Source organism: Balearica regulorum, chromosome 9 (genome assembly GCF_011004875.1).
Source record: "Balearica regulorum gibbericeps isolate bBalReg1 chromosome 9, bBalReg1.pri, whole genome shotgun sequence".
Lineage (NCBI taxonomy): Eukaryota > Metazoa > Chordata > Aves > Gruiformes > Gruidae > Balearica > Balearica regulorum.
Window position 1 is genome coordinate 19,167,721 of NC_046192.1, and position 19,959 is coordinate 19,187,679.

General features: G+C 42.1%; 1 protein-coding gene across 2 annotated transcripts; it reads right to left on the reverse strand.

The window, feature by feature from the left end:
- Positions 1–187: 187 nt before the first annotated feature.
- RFC4 (replication factor C subunit 4) lies at positions 188–13,112 on the reverse strand. Of its 2 annotated transcripts, XM_075761443.1 has the most exons (11): positions 12,845–13,102; positions 12,192–12,270; positions 11,682–11,875; positions 7,952–8,031; positions 6,646–6,765; positions 5,617–5,760; positions 5,323–5,443; positions 4,745–4,870; positions 3,012–3,092; positions 1,119–1,235; positions 188–398 (listed from the first exon to the last, which is right to left on the reverse strand). In XM_075761443.1, exons 3-11 carry the CDS (start codon positions 11,823–11,825, stop codon positions 303–305), a joined length of 1,029 nt encoding a protein of 342 aa, XP_075617558.1. In that variant the 5' UTR covers positions 11,826–11,875; positions 12,192–12,270; positions 12,845–13,102; the 3' UTR covers positions 188–302. The 2 variants fall into 2 exon arrangements, with proteins under 2 accessions (XP_075617558.1, XP_010304540.2); XM_010306238.2 differs by lacking the exon at positions 11,682–11,875 and having other exon boundaries at positions 12,845–13,112.
- Between the last annotated feature and the right edge of the window lie 6,847 nt (positions 13,113–19,959).

The window sequence follows — 19,959 nt, forward strand, 5'->3', positions numbered from 1 at the left end:
AGCAACGTGGCTGAAAGGAACAACTCTGTAAGTGTAGCATGGCCGAGTATAGTCTGTCTGCACTCTTGCTGCATTTCCCTTGCCCTCTGGAAGTCTTACCACCAAGGATTGCAAAGCAGGAGCATTACTGGCCCTGCTGCAGCCAGAGATCTTTAACCTAGCATGAAGAAGTTCAGATATCCCAGCCTGAGCTTTTCCAACTGCTGAGCAGTCCTTTTATTGCAAAAAAAACCAGTACAAAAGCCTGCAGCTCCCTGCTCTGAGAACCCCACGACCCACAAAAGCTGCTCTGCTGCCAGCAGTTAAACGTTCTGGGTTAGCTGCTGCATCACAAGGGCACAGAGACTCATCAGCTGCAGGAATTCATCAGCACCATCAGCCAAGCATTTGTCTACTTCCTGCAAATAGAAAAGAGAAGGTAAAACCCTTCTAAAATAGTGGTGCTCAAGCCAGCTCTTGCTTAGGTTAATGGAGAACACCAAGATGAAGGTTGTCAACTGTTTAATTAATTGGTGACGACCTCTTCAGCAGTCACGCATCACACCCCCATCACACCAAACTGGGAAAAGGTACCTCTCTGGCCTCTTCTGGAGGGATTTATAGACAGGAAGGGATGCCCCATTCGCTCTGTGACTAACTGCAGGAGCATCACGCTGCAGGTCACCACCACTATCTGCCTTTTTTCAGTGAGTTTAGCAAGATCTCCACCCCAGCTGTCTAGTCATCTTGGTCAGAATTTAGCAAGTTAAGTAAAGTAAAGTAACTCACTGTTTCTGAAAAGGCATATTTTACACACTGGAACAAAAGACTTACATTTTGCAGTTCCCCAATTTATATCATAAAAATACAACCCCACCCCCCCCAAAAAAAAAAAGAAACCCCAAACCCCTTGCTTGAGCACCACTAGAACAATATAACACGGCTAATAATTCACTGAACTGGATTTCAATTCCTTCTCATGAAATTTCTCAGGACAAAAATTCAGGTTCTACCAAGACACATTCAGAACTCAAAATAAACCATTACGTATACTTCTGGGGAAAGAGAGTGTATAAACAAAAATTAAATCAGTGGAGATTAATGTGTAGGGGTTTTTTTAACTCAAGCTACAGACTTACCGCAAGTTTCTCAACTATGACAGATTTCTGCTTGTCGCTGTAATCTTCGCTCTCAACAACGGTATCATGCAGCTGGTTTACAAGCTGAGCAACAGCATACCCTTCATTTATGAGATTCTGTGTCAGGGAGGGAGGGAGGAAAATGGAAATAATTCAGCAGCAGAAACACCACAAACTGGAAAACCAATCTGAAAAAGTTCTGTCTGAACTGAAAGACTGTGCTGAAGTTTATTATGGAACTTTGCGAAGGAGTCGCCAGTGGTTTGTATCTAGTCCAGCATCCTGCCTGAGAGTGACCTGAGTTGAGCGCTGAGGAAAGGCTGCAAGAGCAGGGCTGGCATATAGCAATAATTTTGCCCAAATATTCTTCCAGCTTCTGACAATTTACATCTTGAGAATTTTGTGAGCTAGAGACATTTTAAGCATTGAACAACCTCCACTGAACCTGTCCAATCTTATTCTAAAATTAGGAAAGCTTAGCATCCACAGCAGCACATGGCAGTTTCACAGCCTTCACATTTTAAAGTGCCACCTACTTTGATTTATTTTCTTCATCTGGTAGTTGTTTGCCTTAGACATACAGAGATCTGTAAGGCCAGAACTTTTGAAATAAAATAAAACCCATGGCAACTAAAGATAGCTTTGTGTTTTGTTTGGTTAGTTTTAAATCAGTAGTGCCCAGCTACAAAACCAGCAAATATTGAGAACAGTGTTCTATGAAGCCATTTAGGCAAAGAGAAGTTTATGAAAATAGAAAGAGTTGGTGCAATCTTATTTTCCTGTACAGCAAAATATACAGCCATGCTTTACAGAAGTGTGCATTCAAATTGTGTCAGCTGCATATTGAGCATTAATATTTGAAACAATCTCCCACCATGAAATACCTACTCTAGAAACTAGAGAACAGTTCCAAACTACTACGTTAGATTAGATCATGGTTTGATGAAAGGCTATACCAGCTCTAAGGATTTAGAAAATCGGTCTCATCGCCTCTTAAGATCAACACACGCTAAATGTGAAGGCGTAAGGCAACAACATCTGCACAAGTCCTGGCACGACAATTCTAGGATCTGCTGCAAGTTTACAGGAGAATAAATCCAGTCTCAAAAACAGAGGCCCTGGCCAGAACTATCCGATGAGGCTTTGCCAAGTGAAAAACAGGAGGCTGACCAATACTGTCTTTTTTCATACAGGCATGGAACATTTCACTGGGAGAACGGTACTATGGCATGCTCCCCTCTGTCAGGGACAACCTGATTTTAAATCCAGTTCAAGACTGTCTGAGCCTCCTTTAAACTCATGAGATTAGGAACTTCCCATTCTTCAAAAGAGAGCAAGAACCTTTTCTACAGTAAAGACAATAAATCTACCTCTGTAAACCAGTAGCTTGTACCTTCTCCAGCAAGATCTATTTTAAGTCACTGTAGTTTGTAAGACAAACTTACTTAGTAGTGTACTCTAAGATTAACATGAAATATTTCAAAACTGAAGACTTATTACAGCTTTATTCAGATACTTCTCATCTAACACAGCTTCTGTGTAACCAAGGCGGCGACTAGTCCAGTCCAGTGAAGACACAGTTCTAAAGGCCTGAGCCAAATGTCTCACTCAGAATTCCTACTCTGCCTAATTCCACATAACAGCTCCACATGTCACCAGTTTAACTCAGGAGAAAGCTGGAGTCATATTGGTAGGGAATCTTATTTGCAGCTTTGGCAGCTCTTCCTCAGAAGGGAGAGCTCAGAGTACTAACTGGTAACAGACATACTTCCTGCAATGTGCAGCCCAACTGACCTGCGGCCAAACGTTCTTCAGCTGCAGCCCAGCAACAAAGCGTTCACAGGGCAGCGACCCAGAAAACTACCCAGGCCAGAGCACTAAGAGGACTCCTACCTTTGCCAGCGTTTCCAGTTTCTCAAATGAACCACTCTGGCAGACAGACAGCAGTTCATCTGTTGTTTCTTTAGGGATGACCTGTAACAAGAAGTTTCACTTCTTAATTTCAACTTTGTAAGCTTAAAATTGAAGTTGATGCTTACAGTAACAAACACAAACTGTTTATGAAGGAGGCCATTGTAGCATTTCATCCCTCTACACACCCAACCACTTCCAAGCAAGTATAAAAGCCAGACTAGCTAAATTTTAAGAGCAAGAGCTAGGCTGTAGTATTCATCCTATGTTGGTGATTAAAATAAAAACTATATAATGACAGTGAATTGTCAAAGTCACCTTCATAAATCCAACACACAGTTACTCATTCAGGACACTGACTAAGTGGCAGACCTACTTCAACAATCAGATCAGCCAACGCTTTCTGTACCGTTCTACACTTAAGCAAACCAGCAAATCAGTTTTCTCTCCAGTGACGTGCCAGGGACATACAAAAAAAGCCCAATGCAACAAGATCAGACAATAAATCAGAAGAAAAAAGGTTGACAGGTGCCATTATTTAGCTCTGAGCAGGGAAGCAGTGCCCACATTCTCCCCTCTACTTGTCATTCCTGTCAGTTGAGTGTCTGGACAGTTTGGTTTCAAAGCTTCTTTATTAATCTCTCGTACTAAGGTCACTCCAGGGTCACAAAGGTTATGCACGACCAAGAACTTGAAGTCTTTAGGAAGATGTAAAGTTGGGTTCCTTTGGTTTAAACAAGTGTTATTCGATAAAGGAATTTCATGCTTCTCTTTCCTATCATTACAGTCAACATCTGCCAGATTTCTTAGAAATTGTGATTTACAGATATCTGTCAGTGAAATCCAGCTCTTTTCTACAGCTAAGTACACAAAACTGAATGACTTCATGGAGAAAATTGTTTAAAACTGTTCTGTAAAACATGCACAGTAGCAATTGCCTCTGGTTCCATCACAGTGAAAACCTCACAGCCCTAACAATTAGCTATGATGGTAGCACCTTCAAGGGAAGCGTGTCCATCATTAAAGCCCATTTATTCTTCAGCTCAACTCCTAATCTCACATTTCTTGCTTTAAGGGGTAAGTGTTTTGTTGCTATAGGAACCCCTTCGCACAAGTTTTATTAAATGCATTTCCTCTCAGGTTTTTCTTGTCCCTCTCAGTATTATCTATGTAATTTCTAGAAGAAATCACTGCTGTTTTGTTAAAAAGCAAGATCCTACGCAGATCCTTGAAGAGACACTGTCACTGTGAATGTTAAGTTGAAAATGAGCTGCTGCTGAAAGTCATTCCCCTGTGGTGTTTCCACACCATGGTTTGCAATGATCTATACTTATACACACACACGTACATAAGAATACACATGCACATATATGTAAAAGCACCAAAAAGATGTTCTAGTCTATTGTCCCGCAAAAGGCAATATATTTTGCATTCATGGGCAGTATATTTCAACTTCAGTTTGAAATAAGACTATTTTACAGTTTTTCTTGACTTACAGAATAAGCTGCTCGAAACTTGCTATGTACTAAGTGTACAGAATCAGGCAGTCTTTTAAATTTTGGTGGATATCGTATTGCTACCATACTGCAATATTAATGGGTATAAACCAATTTTTTAATCACACTTTGAGCAAAGGTAGATATACGTAGCAAGTACACTTACTACACAAATGCTTTTCAGTGTAATTACAGGAAAAACTGTAAAGCACAGCTTACCCCAGCAATTTCAGTGACTATCTTCTCTGTGATCTCTTTCCCACCCATTAGGCGAGTGGCACTTTGAAGAAAAGTAATTGCTTTTCTTAAGTCCCCTTCTGACACTTTAACAAGGTAAGATACTGCCTGAAAAATAATGTCAGAAAATGCAAGTTATATGTTCACTGTTAATTAAAATCCAGTTGACTTTCTCAGCACATTGATTATAAAACATCAAGCGGTGCCTAAAGCAGATTGTCACAGACAGGCACAATGCACAAGTTACAAAGCAACCTCTCTACTAATATAAATGTGCGCTGGCCATTTCAGAATGAAGCATGGTTTAATACAAGTAATCTCAGCACAGAACAAAGTGCCCTACAGTTTTGCTTCAGTTTTCTCTGGTGGACATTCCTCTGGTTTTAGGATGACTTAAAATTCACCCCATCTGTGGAAGGAGAATAGTACCTAAATGAGTTTATATATTGTATTTAATACAATTGAGCAGTCTGGAAAAGTATGCTGACTTAGCCCCTTTCACTGTAATGCAATTATGCACTGGATTAAGCAATAAAATTCCATGGCAACCATGAAGTTACCTCACTACTGATTTTCACATGTTCCTTCTCAGAAACCTCCAATAGTCTCTGCTGTTGGATTTTGTCTGACAAAGGCTTGAAGCGGAATTTGGAGCATCGAGATGTTAAAGGTTCAATTATTCTGAAAGAAAGGAAGGTGAATGCTTGGTAAATGAATGCATGGGTCAAGTTCGTACAGGCGAAGCTATCGAGGCATAAAAGGCATCAACCTCTCAGTGAAGAAGGAGGGAAAAAAAAAAAAGGACAGAACAGGAATAACAACAAGTCCAAATAAGCAACAAACTCCACACGTACCTGCTGATGTAGTTACAAATAAGGCAGAAACGTGTTGTTTTAGATTCTTTTTCCATTGTGCGTCTTAAGGCTGCCTGGGCTGCTGATGTCATTGAGTCTGCTTCATCCAGGATTACAATTTTAAACGGAGGACAAACTTTACCACTGAAAAATAAAAAATCTGTTATCCAGGAGACATGCAACATAGAGACCAAAAAAAAAAAAGAATCACTGCAAATAGCAATTCATATTTTACTTAAGTATTTATATCCAATAAATAGAACATATTCAGAGGTTCAATGTTTTTTATTATTTTTAGATAAAGGACTAATATTTGTAATAAAGGGGGGGACTGAGTTCCCATAGAAAGACCGACACTGGAATACTGCAAGTCCTGTAAAATACATACTTTTGCATTAAGTTTTTTCTTTTAACAACTAATGCAGCTCTTCTTTTTACAGGCTTCCTCATTCCTTGAGCTTTAAAGAACAGTCAACAGACTAATTTCAGTACACAAGAACATTTCGTGCCAGATAGTCCTGGTATGCAGTTTCTTCCTGCTACTTTCCACAATCTGTTTTTTCCACACATACGACTTCACCTGCACAGGGCTTCTCACCATCTAACGCCAGAATCTTGTTAGCATCTTATAAGCTAGCACTCATTTTGTATGAGATGCTGCAGATTAGAGGTACTAGAGAAGTAACTTCCACCACAGTTTACCCAAAGAAGCTTTTCTATGGTAGTCGGACATTTGCAAAGGCAACAATGTATCACCAAATCCAGAAGGCTTGATCTTTTGAGTTTTTCCCTTTCTGCCTCTCTCTAACTCCAACAGCACTAGTAAAAGTTCCTCCCACACATTCAAACTCTCAACATGAAATTGCATGAAGTCAAAGCTTAGCCAAAACACTACAAGTGTTGCAAACTTCTGGGCAATGCTAGCCCATTATTTATATTAGAATTATAAAGATAACCTAAACAAAACCAATCACATGCTTCCTCCTAAGCAAGAAAGTCCATCAGAGCCAGCTTTGACCCAGCACTTACTCTGAACGGCTTCCAGATGCAGTCAGCTGAGCAAAAGACTTCACTTTTTCCCGAATCACTTGTATTCCACGCTCATCAGAAGCATTTAACTCAAGGACTCTTTGCCGGAATAATTCAGGCCTGCAAAATTTTTATTACAACACATTAGCTGCTAACTCTTGTAAAGATACATTATAAAGTATATCAACAGTCCTTTTGGAGTTTTCAAATGGCTGGTATTATTTTTGCCAGCATTACTAATTAGCATACTTTGTTAAAAGACAGTTAAATTGAGACCATTAAATGTTAGGTATGAATTTCCATTAGCTATTTTTACAATTACCTCCGAGACTGCAGAAAACAGTAAAGTGTAAAATTACATCAGTTATCCAGGGAAAAAAAAGTAGGAATTTGGCTTCCTAAGTTCAGAGCACTATATTACGTGCCTTTCTACTTACATGCTGTGAGCAATGTCAAAGTAAAATGCCCAGATACAGTCACCAGCAGTGCTCTGCCACTGCCAATAATACCAGAAAGAAATATCTAGAAAGTACAATACAGGCTGTATTTAGCAGCAGTATTATACAGCAACACCTCTGATTTAAAAACAAAAAAAAAATTACAATGGATTTTAAATTCTGGGCATTCAAATGAACATACAACTTGGAGTGGTCTTCCCACTATTAAACTAGAAGTGGTTCTTCCCAAAAAACAACATGAGCCAATAATTAAAGACAATGATGGGGGCAGGGGGAGGGTCTAAAGTCAACATCAGATTTGCTCATAACATCAAACCACTTTCTCATCCATTTTTTTGCTTATGGGTCACTGAATTCACTACTCAAAAAGTCCCAAGTGTTACAAGTGAGTTGGATGAATGTACACATGCTGAATTTTAGTCTGACTCCCAATATTACTTCCAGACAAAATTCAATGGCACGTAACAGAAAGATTACGATTCAGACATTTTATTTTGAGATCTATGTGTAGCTAACAACTTACTGAATATACCATTAACATTGGAATTCCTTTACAAAGTTCAGTAAGGCATATAAAAGCCATTTCTTTTCATACTCTTTGCTATAGGGTTACACGGCTGCTAGTCTCAAGTGTTGTAAGACTATATTGGTAACAGAAATCGATGACTCGTGACAGGACAAATGAGAAAGAAATCTCACGTTAGAGCTGAATTAGAATGTGAAAATATTCCTGAAAAAGACCTAGAAGCTACATAAGAACAGGCAATGACTAGAAGCACTCTGTCACACGATTAGAATTCTAGACATGTGATAGTCGATTACAGCAAAGCAACTTGATTCCAGCTTACCCATAGAGTTCTCTAGCAGCTGCTAAAATAGTGGAAGTCTTTCCAGTTCCAGGTGGGCCATAGAACAACAGATTGGGAAGCTGAAACAGCAAGGCACCTTTTTTTTAAAAAAAGCAACTAAACGAAACAAACCACAAACAGGAAAACCTACTGAAAATCTGAGTGCCTAATAGAACTATCTGCTCCTCCTGGTAAATAACATCAAGTCTTTGACTTCTAGGTCACTGCACATAGTGCTCTGAAGGAGGACAAACAGTTGCTGTTTATAACACAGCATGAACAAGCTGTTATTTCGTGACACCATCACATGTTCTATTGAAACTGATACTTCAATTTATATTTTATTTTGATATATACCCCCCAGGTCCTGTCTGCAATCATTAAAGCCTACAGAACTTACTGTTAGGACTGCAGTGATATGCGAATTTTCCCAAGGATGCCCATCAAACAGTCTGGATACTACTAGCAGTGCAGCTGTGACAAAATTTGGCACAGGTTAACTAGCCTGTACTTTCTCATCTCCCCAGACTGCCTTTTCAAGCCATGCTGAGAATTCTGTGCTGCCATTAACTCCACTGCAATAAGTACAAGGTAGTTTATGAATACTTGAACTATATTGCAGTGAGTGCACTGCAGACTTACCCTAACACTAATCACAGAGATGCTTGCAACAACTGACCGGAATGCATACATCCATCCAAGGATTTTTCAGAGGAGACCAGTGGCATTTCTTAAAGAAATTAGGTTAACTGATCTTTCAAATAATTTAATTCATAACCTCAGCATGAAAAATAGGAATGCATTACAGAAATATGCTGACACCGGAAGATCAAAGCAGCACAGCAAAGACCGCAGTAATAATATATGATGACATTTAGCAGCACAAACCATAAAATCTCTCAACTTGAGAATATAACTAAATACCTGCTAGATGGCTGGAATAAAACACAAGCTGACTTTGTTTTCCCTGTCAGTCAGAGGACCAGTATAAGCCTGTCCTAGGATGTGCAGTTTCAATACAGATGGAAAATTACTAATACTAACATAGGGCTAGTAAGACTTCCTCTGGAAAGCTACACACAGTTCAGGTCACCCTTAGTCAAGGGTGATGAATCCAAACTGATTAAAGGAGTGAAGAGCCTGTCTTACGAAAAGTGACTTTTAAAAAAGAGATTGATTTAGTTAGCTCAGCAAAGCAAAAGCTGAGAGGGAATATGACTGATTGACATAAATGTATCAGAGCAACAAAGGGACAAAGTTGGCATAAACCAAATTTGTGTAAGTTAGCCATGACTAAATATTGGCTGAAATCAAGAAGCTTTCTAATTAGCATAGGAATGATAGCTTTCTATATTGCTATTTCAAGTAACTCCTCTTACAAATTATCAGGTTGCACTTTAAAACTGCTGCCTTTGACAGCAGGGGATGTTCCAGTTGTACATTCTTTGAACAAGAATCCAAGAGTCCCCTCCGATCAATAGCAAAAAGACAAACCTCTCAGTCTGACTTGATTTCCAGCCCTTAATAAATGTTCTATTTTTAAAAAGAGTCAACTAAAATTAGATTGGAGAATTTTATGCTGAATATAGCAAGCAATGCAGACAGAATGGGAACAGCAAAACCAAAGACATCCAAAGAGCAGACAAAAATGCAGGAATGCACAATCCATAATCAGAAAATGAAATAGAGATAGACCGGTTTGGTAACGAGCATCCCATTTTAACAACTAAGATTAAGACACAAAGAAGAGATTCAACTGTGTATGTACCGTACAAGTACAGATAGAAGAATTTCAATCTTCAATCAATTTATAGTAAATAAATCAATTTCCAGTTTTCCCTGCTCTTTCTGCCAATCATTTGTTTCTTGTTTCCCTAGTTACTAAAAAGTAAACAGCATTCAGTACTAACAAATGGTTTTTTTCAAGTTTCATTAGATACCACGACATTATTATCCCCCTATATCTTTCAGGAAAGCTTCAGGGAGAAGAAATGTTTCCTGAATGGCATCTGAAAATTCATCATCAACCATGTTAGGTTGGCACACTGTGCTAATTCACACTCTACTAGTTCTCAAAACAAGCATTAGCAGGTAAAGACTTTAATAAGAATCTGTTTCCTAATTCCATTAAACCCATACTTTACTGGTGTTTCTGTTTCAACCTCATTCATGCTTGTTTTTCACTGAAGTTATCACCAGTATTCACACTATTTTTTCACCAGCACAGCTTAATCCTTTATGTAACTGTGGCAGTATTTTTAAACAGACTGCAACCCGATCTGGTTACCCATTTTTCCATGCTTGACAGGGGTGAGCAGGATACCTGCAGGCATCATCCTGCTTATGGGAAAGTTACCACATATAGTGCAAACCCCAAGTCCTTTTCTAGAAGTTTCAGTACAAATGAAAATGTAAATTGCAATTATAATCCTACACCTAACTCTCTTTTCAGTCATTCAGATATCATCAAGTCAATGAAAATGAATACTATGACACTTGTCAATTTCTTTGCAAAAAGCAACAACAACAGGTCCAGCAGAGAGAAATCAACTTCTCTAGTTCAAAATCACTTGGACTCCAGTCTCCCCATTTTATAGTAAGACAGATGCTCTTACAGATGGAGATATATCAGGGACTTAAAAGTCCTACTCCATTTAGAAGCTCCCAAACCAAGGCCCGCAAAAACTTACAGGCCAATCAAGAAAGGACTGGCTCTCCATTTTGGATGGATGCCCCCTCCCTGGAAGTGTTCAAGGCCAGGTTGGATGGGGCTTTGGACAGTCTGGTCTAGTGGAGGGTGTCCCTGCCCATGGCAGGGGGTTGGAACTACATGATCTTTAAGGTCCCTTCCAGGCAGGCAATTCTATGATAAGGCTAAGGTTTAAATAAAGCACGTTACACAAACCTACAGTGTTGTCACAGTTGTTTCTTTGATCTCCCCAGATCTCCAAACTCAATGAGAACTTCTGAAATAAGTACCAGCCACCTCACAGTTTAAGTTACACTTTTGCCTTTTTGACAGAATGAGTCCTTTCAAGAACTAACAAAAACATCCAAATTTTAAAAGCGTCAAATATTTTAAAGTACTGGCATGATTTTGTTCTCAAATGCCTTGCTGAGTTTGGGTAACTGTGGCAAAATATAAAGCCTCTAACTGTAAGTAGAAGTTACAGTTCGTCTTTTCAACTCAGGAGGCAAAAAGTCAACACAAGTGTACTAGGCTCATAATCCAAGAAACATTGCTGATCTAGAAGCTGTAAGGTTTTAAATAGCTGTTGCTTAAAATAGAACTTCACAACCCATCACCTAAGCGATGTTACATGACCCATATGTCCAGACAGAGTAGGTAGCAGCACCTCATTTCTCCTTAGCTGTTAACAGTTCCTTACTAATTACCTCAACCGTACAAATATGACAATATAGCAGCATTGCTGTTGAAATCCAGATTTCTATGGGTACAACATTACATGACAGGGTCACATTACAACAGCATTCTCAAAGTAAACTGAATCTAGGGACATGAACTAAAGAAAATAATTATACAAGTGTTGCCCAGATCTGTCATACCAGCTTCATTTTGACTCCCTTCACTCAAACAAATAAAAGTACTTCTGCTTTTGCAAGTTCCTATTAAATTAATATTTTCAGATAGAAATAGACACATATTATTCAAAACCAGAACTGCAGAGTAAATTGTTCTAAGATAAAATTTTCAAATACCAAAGACTACCTGCGCATACTGTGCATCAGAGCACACTATCAGTGAAAGGCTTCTTGCATAAAAATTTGAAAGGTTTCTTTTAGCTCTTGGTGAGCAGATAGCTGTATCACAAACATAATTTTCAGAACATCCAGTGACCACTTCAGCTGGCATTAGCAGTCCATGAAAACAGAAACAGCTTTTGGAGCACAAGAATGACCTTTCTAGGTGAAACATGGAACAAAACAAAACAAACAAACAAAAAAAGTCTCAGCATGTACAAGGGAAGGAATTGTCCAAGTTGCAAGAAAGTACAGCCATCTCTTGGCTACTTACTTTATGTCTCCCTTCAGTCCCTCCACCTCTCCATCACCCAGTTTGGGGGAAATAACCCTCATTCATACTGAATAGTTACTAAGCTTTCATCCAAAAGCAAATGCAAGTGTAAACAAAAGCAATTGAAAATACTCTTCTTATCCCCATCTACATTCTTAGATGCCAGCACTGCAGTGATGCGGTAGATGTTATCACTACACTCACATCAGCACCTTCCAAGGACTTTTTGAGCACAGCAACAACTTCATCCTGGAAGGCGACTTCATCCACATTTTTGGGGCGACTAAATAAAAAGACATTAAACGCAATTTATTAGCTAACAGTTTCAGAAGAAAATTGAAATTGAGAAAACCAACATTTCCCTTTCTGGCTACATCAGGTACTGAAGAATCACAGCAAATTTTGTAGTTGAGGCCAAAATCATAACAGGAAATCTGTCTAATACCTCTGGTCTGTATTACTGAAGTGATCTAATTTCTCAGGAAGCTGCTTGTCTAGTTCTACTGTAAACACCAGCCCGAGCTGTTTTTAGAAGCAGAGCTGTGTTGCAGGCTGCAATACTGTACCACTTTGTGAGCTGATAAAGGCTTCTCAAAACCAAAGCATTTACTACCCTTCTGCACCAAGCCACAGCGATGAAAGTGCACCGCTTGGCATGAGCAACGAAGGCATTTTCTGCTCAGTAACACCGACAAAGGCTTTCCCTATAACAGAAAAAGTTGTTTTCCCAGGTGGAGACACCTACAGCTGTAACCCCCTTTGCTATACACCCAGCCCCTCTTCCACACCCCCCTGCAGAGCCGAACACCCCCGGCCCCCCCCGGCCAGTGACCCCGCCGCCCCAGAAAAGCCCTTACTATTTCTCCACCCAGGGGATGGGTTTGAACTTCTTGCCCTCCCCGCTGCTCCCCGCTGCGCCGGCTGCACCCTTCTCCTTAGCAGTGGGGGGCTTGGTGCTGATGGAAGACGGGCCTTTGAGGAAGGCCTGCATGGCTCGGGCCGGGCTAAGCCGTCACCTTCACCTGACAGGCTCCCTCCTCGGCCCAGCCGTTAGGCCGAGCACGGCCCGCACTGCACAGAGCCCCACAGGCCCCGCCAGCCCTTCCCGCCAACCCGTGGCCGGCCGGGGGCGGGGCCGCTTCCGCCTGCCGAGAGCCAACCACAAGGCTCGGCCCCGCCGCGGAGGCGGGCACGGATGTAACGCTTTAGAGCCAAGGGCCGCGCGGCGCCCGCTGGTAGCTCTGCGCATGTTCAGGTTTCTGAAGTGGGAGGGAGCGTGGCGGTGGGGGTGCGCGCGCTCTGGGCGCGGAGCGCGCGGTGCCCTGCGGGCGGGCAGGGCGTTACCTCAGGGCGCCGCGGCTGCGGGGGGGGCCGGGCAGCTGCCCCCCTCCCCAGCCATCTCCTCCCAAACACCCCTTCCCCAACAAGTGAAAAAAACTGCTGTACAAAAGCAGCGCCGAAAGCAAAGCGGAGGAGGGGGGCCTCTCCCGTCAGGAGGTGGGAGCGGTTGCAGCCCTGGGGCGCGGGCGCTTCCCTGGCCCGGCGGCTGAGGTGCGTCTTGGGGGTCTGTGGAAGGGAAACCCACGGAAGCCGGAGTCTGTCCCAACCCTGTCCCTGGCGCTTTGTATTGTACGGCCACAGCTGCGCAAACCTCCGGCCCTCGCTGTTGCCGTACGAGCAGCTCCCCCAGGTGTACAGACAGGCGCGGGGGTTATTTGTACAAAAGCTACCAGTGAGGCGAAAGTCAATCTTTTTTGTTTCCCCTGCAGCAAAGCCAGGAAAAAAAAATGAGGGGTATGATTGATGTGACAGTTCCCTTTAAAGGACAAAAAAACATCCTAGTAGATTTGGCAGTCGTGATGCATGCCCACATCTTCATGTGCTGGGTAGCTACAGCTTATCCTCCGGTTATGTACCAGTTTTGTGGATAAAAAAAAAAAAAGCAATTATGCTACCAGCAGATGTATATTGTGTTGCAGACATTCTGCTTTACTATTTCCCCTTGACTACTCCTGGGCACAGGGCACAGCCGGAGCAGTGATCCCCCAGAATAGAACCTGTGCAAGGGAGAAGGGAGGATTGGAAATGGTTTCTATGGCAACAGATGATCAGTCTTTGGAAAAGGAGATGTGGGAAAGAATTTAGGCTGAAAATACATCATTCTGTCAGTGAGACAAGCCTGTAATCCTTGCCTGGGCAATTTTAAATAAGCTGTTTCTCCTCGTGGCATTCTGCTATTGAAGCATGAAATCCAGATCGTAGCCTTAGCAGCAAGAAATGCTTACACATACAATTACTGCAGTTGTCTTGTTCTAGATGAACATACAATGCTACATTTTTTCCCCCGCTGTGATTATATTTGGTACTTCCAAGTCATGATAACCTGGAAATGGTAAGGATGTAGAAGCAGATATCTTGTTACTGATACTGATTGAGGGCAACCTTCTTCATTCTCATCGTAGCCAGGTCCTTCAGCCACACTAGAACCCTAATATCTTCCAAGTACCTCAGGTCTAGTTTCACAACTGGTACAAGCAGATCCAGCAGCTCAGTGAAATGACCCATTACGTTGCAGGAGGTAGAACTGGGAGCGTGTGTGGAGGTGAAGACTGCATCTTTTGGTGGCAATGCAGTTTTTTGGCAGCTTGAGCTGATACAAACGGGAAGCCTGGTCCCTCTCTTTCCCAGCCTTCCACTGGCATTTGCAGGTGTACAACGATGGAATGAGGGTTCAAGAGCTCATCTGGCAGAAAACCAATATGTCAGGGGTTAGGGACAGTGGCAGGGCAGAAGAATTGATTACGGGGAGAACATCTGTCTTTATAAGTCACTCTGCCTTCTGCCCTGGAGAACTGCCTGTGCATCCATCAATCTAGACCTTCAGCCAGTTGACATTAACGCTTCTGGGAGATGAGCCTGGTTTTTTTCTGACACTGAAAGTGGACAAATGGCTTCCTTAAAATAAACTACATAGAGTTTAGGAAGTAAGCTGATCCTAGAAGTTACAGGATCACTGTCCGACAGCTTTGTCCAAAATTCAGGCTTTGTTTTAAAAGAGGAAAGATGCTTCAAAGTGTTGAAAGAAATGAATGCAATAGAAATAAGTATATATTGATTTTCTTACAAGTTTAAAACAGCAAACATTTATCTAATAACTTTTAGCATGGGAAGGCTTCTGTCAGAATTATGTAAGCAACACAGAGCAGACTGAAACTGTCAGTTTTCACTGTCCAAGCTGCGTAAACAAGAGAAAGTTCAAAGCAAGTTGGCAAGAATGTTCAAAGGTATGAATTGGCATTTTTTTTAATGAAAAGATAATAACTAGGACAGCATTCGGCTCAGCTCACGAAAGTGACTGAGGGATATGATTGCTCTACATAAAGTCATGGCTAAGATGACTTCTCAAGATGCAGAACCAGAGGCCTGAAATTGAACTCTCAGGCTTCAGATTTAAAACCAAACGAAGTTGTGTTTTTTTCACACAATGCACATTTAAATTGCAAACGTTGTTGCTACCAAACTTTATGGCTGTCAAAATTATAACTAGATTCAAAAAAATAACTAGACATATTCATGAAGAAATGGAATATTAAATATGATCAGGAAAATGCAAACTTAAGCTCTGGAAGTCCATGAACTACAGACCACTGCAATCTGAGAGGGGAGTACTGGAGAAGGAGTCTCTCTGTGAATGCCCTGTTTTGTACACTATTTCCTAAGGGTATATTAATGATCCTGCTCACAGATGGGCTACTGCCCCAGTCTGTGTCAGGACAGCTGTTCTGGAGCACAGACAGTGAATGATTGATGTAAATTATGGTGACAAAAAGGTTTATGATGGGGGAAGGAAGAAAGGGAGTGGAGCAGAGAGCTTTGCTGAAACCAGTGTCTTCAGCGGCCTCGTTTCCTTCAGAATGGATGTTAGAAGCAGCTGTGCTCCTTTTCAAGTAAAGTAGCTGAAACAGCATCTGAGGCAAAGCAGTTCAGGCTTTGCAAAGCTCAGCCAAGAGGCTAAGTGTGAAGGCAGAGACCTAGGCATTGCTAGGGGAGCTGTGTGGGGGTGAAAGAGTGTACATGCGCATTTCGGCAGAGAAGCCCAGATTTGTCACAGGAGCTGACTGAGAGGACAGTGGAAAGCCAAGAACAGCCAGAGAAGCACTAGCACTGTGACCCTCTTAAACACTAAGTAAGAGCGCTGTTGACTGAAATGTTCCAAAAAGAACAAAAGTAAGAAAACTTGAAATAGGGAGTGGTATTTTCCTTTACTATGTGATTGATGTTACAGAAAGGAAACAGTACTCTGTGTGCCTTCTTTGTAGGTATGCATCAAAGAAGTATCTGACTCATTTACCAGTTTTTTCTACTAATGGAAATGTACTGCAGAGCTGAAATACTGCCGTAACCAGTCAGAAGTGGTGACAGTGTAATTACCTTTCCTGATCGTGCCAACAGTGTTACAGTTCTTCCCAGCCAGTAATAGAGCCCCAGCCTTTGACATGGGGACCAGACAGTCTGTAGAGAAAAGTTAAGGGAGGAAGAGGTGTGATACCAAAGTAGTTTGCAAAAGAAAAAAATTGGGAAAGGGATTCTAAACTTTTCTGTTATTCCATCCATTTTTTCTGGTATGAAAGTGTCTTCAGACGTACTCTGTACACCAGAAGGTTGTGATGGTGTTCTGGAAGGAGATTTTCCTGAAAAGCTAAGAGATGGGTGAGCTTATAAAGGTTATGTAGGACTAGGAAAATGGAGATAATCTATATAGTGAAGAAGATAGGCTAGTTTCATGGATGGATCTCATTTTGGTCTTTAATAGCACTTCAGTCTCAGTTGGATGAATGATTGCTTGTGACACAAGAAAGAGATATATAGCTACATAAGGTGAAAAAGAAGGAAAGATTAGATTAATCTATATGTATTTTTTGCTGTGAGAGTTTCCCCTTCCATCTGGCCAGGCCATAGGATCTTGTAAACATTTTTTGTTTGCAGTGTGCAATTTACTTTTTATTAAAATTGCTTACAATGCTTTGGCCTCAGCTGTTTGATTCAGGATCTAATAAATGGCTGGTGATTTGTCAGGCTGTCACTCTATGGAGAAATCAAATTATTTTGCCTGTTGGCCATCATTTTAATAGCGGAATCATGGTGTTTGTACAGCCCTGGCCCTGCTTTCTGGTGAGACCCTGGCTCATGCCTGAAATGTCAATTATCGTCTTCTGTACCTCTAACACATGCATATCAGCAAGGGCTTTTATACTTCAGAGGGGAAGACTGTATTTGTAGTAAAAGCACTGTCTCAATGTCACAAATAGTCACAGCAGTGGAAATTGTTACCATCACAGTGATGGACTAAGTTGCTTCAGCATCTTTGAGCCACTCCTCAAGTGACAGGCACAGGACTTTCACTTCTCTCTGTCTCCAAGAGATCCCTATAGTCCAGGCTCCTGCTTTTCCCACTCTCAACTTGGGTCTTGAACTGTGGATCACCAGTGCTTTTGCAGTATTTCTGACTTGGTTGAATCCCTGTGGCTCTTCCATCTGGGAATTTGTAATAGCAATACACACTATGAACAGCAGCCTTTGTTAATGCAGACACCACTTGGCATCTTGGCAGTGTAAAAAAAATCATCCTGTGACTGGTAACACTAGTGGAGTTTGCCATCCCATGGCTGCATCACACCAAAACAACCCCAGTTTCCTCCTTTTGTTCATTATAACTGACATCACAGGACAGCTCCCTCAACTCTGACTGAATCCTATGTAACCCACCTCACAGTATGAGCTGAGCAGGGAGCAGCCACAAAATAAATACTCAGTCCCTACTGCATCCTTTCCCCTTTCAGGCTTTTTACACCTTGTTACTTTTCAGTGAACCTGTAAGAACTAATTTCTGTCTCCTGCATTGGATTGCAATTGACCAACAGGTTCAAAAGTTATTGAAGATATAGTGGAAAACTGGAAAGCAGACTAACACAGCAAGAACAAATAATAAGAGAAAAACGATCTTAAAATAGCAAATGTACATGTGTCTGCAGTTAATGATGCTGAATAACAATGTTGGTATAGGAGCATATGGTCTTAAAATAACAGAGAATAAATTTAGCTAGGAATAAGACAAAGGCTCTTAGCTATCCTTGATGTTCTTGAACAGCCTTGCTGTAGGAGTAGTGAGAGCAAACCATCTACACTGCTTTTCAGTGGAGTTCAATTCATTTATGAATGGGATTATACAATGTCTCTGCCTGCAGAAAAAAAGAAAAAAGAAAAAAATCTGTTGTCTGGAAACACGATGACTTTTCTAGTCCCATGTTCCTACCTGCAATCTGTGATCTTCTGAGAACAAAATATAGCATCCCAGATCTTTCAGACCCCTCCAAACATTATGTCTACATGGCAGTCTGCTTCCCATATGCTTTTTTTTTTCCTGATGATGGCTCTTCCCTGGTTGAGGGAATCCTTTTAATTTTAGTCAAGGTCTTCACAGTTTGAACTTTACTGCCCAGATGGGCAGTAAAAGGAGGATCTCAGGAAAAAAATGGCTTTTGCTTTAATCCCAAAATGTTGGCAGGTGGGTGGCTCTCCAGTCATTCTCCTCACTTGTTTTCAGGCAGACTTGCTGTTAAACTAACTCAACAGAAGTACGCAAGAAGCTGCTCAGCACAGTTGGTCAATCATCCAAAAATGAGGACAACAACACAGATACTCAGACTGGCTTGTAAGTCAGCCAGCTCATTATAGGATTTTCCCATCACAGAGGTAGATAAAACCTTTTGCGACACCAGAACTGACGCACTAATTGTGCTGTAAGATCCGATGAGCCCACAGGGCTATTTTACAGCTTTGTGTATACATGGTGTCATGTTCTTTGGCATGTCTGGAAAGGTGGACCCAAGAAAATCCTATGAATGGGTAGGGAAATCTGGAATTAGAGCTGAATCCGTTCTGAGGGAATAGAGCAGATCTTGCTGGCAGCTGCACCCTTCTCTATTTTATTTCTTCATTTTTAGATGTGTGATAAATTTTCCCTGTTTCCAGAAGTATCTCGCACGGAGCTTCAGGTAGGCTTCCAAGGAGGAGGTGCAAAGAGAGGATGGAGACATGGCATGCCCTGCCTTTTCTCACTTTCTTGCCTGCCTCACTTTTCCTCTTCTCAGATCCCAGCTGAGGTCTGTAGCTGGGAGGGTTGATGACACTTTTCTGTAGCTCAGCAGCCAGCTGCCCCGTGGCAGCCACACATCTGTGCGAGGCTCAGCTGTGTCCCTGGCACCCAGAGGCATCCCTGCAGACCTGCTCTGGCCCACTGATGTCCACCAGCGCCTGCCTGCCCACAGGCACACCTGAGCCATGATCGCAGGAGAGACCTGCCAAGCACCCAGGGCTAATTAACTCCACCTTCTTGTACACGTGCAGCCAGAGAGGGTCCTGTGGGCTCAGTCACGCCAGGATCCCAGTGATCCCATCCATGCAGGAGGGCAACAAAGCCTCTGGCCACAACACCCCTAAAAATCCCCCTGACCGCCCTCCCCTCCATGTATGCATCAGCCCCATTTGTCAGGCAAGGGCTTTTAGAGGGGGTGGGAGAAGGGTCTCTGGGGACATTGTGGGGTTCCACTTGGGGACAATTTGCAAGGCATTTGGGTGCCAGGGGCCAAGGGGGAGCACCGGAGCCTGCCGGCGGGTTGTTCCTGACTCTCAGGCACGCTGGTGAAGAGAGCGTTGCAGAGCAGCTGCTGCTGTTACAGCTCTCCTGCCAGCTCCACTCCTCCCGATGCCATTCCTACCTCCAGGATTTTTCCCTGACTCACAGCATCACCATCCAAAAGTCTCCCTGGAGGAAGGTATCTGCTTGCTGGTTTGTCTCTTTATCCTTTGCCTCATCCGCGGGAGAAGGGAGAAAAAAAGCCATAAGCAATCAACTCGCCTGCTTCTTTTTCCTTTTTTATCCCCCCCCCCCCCCCATCCCCCATCCCCCCCT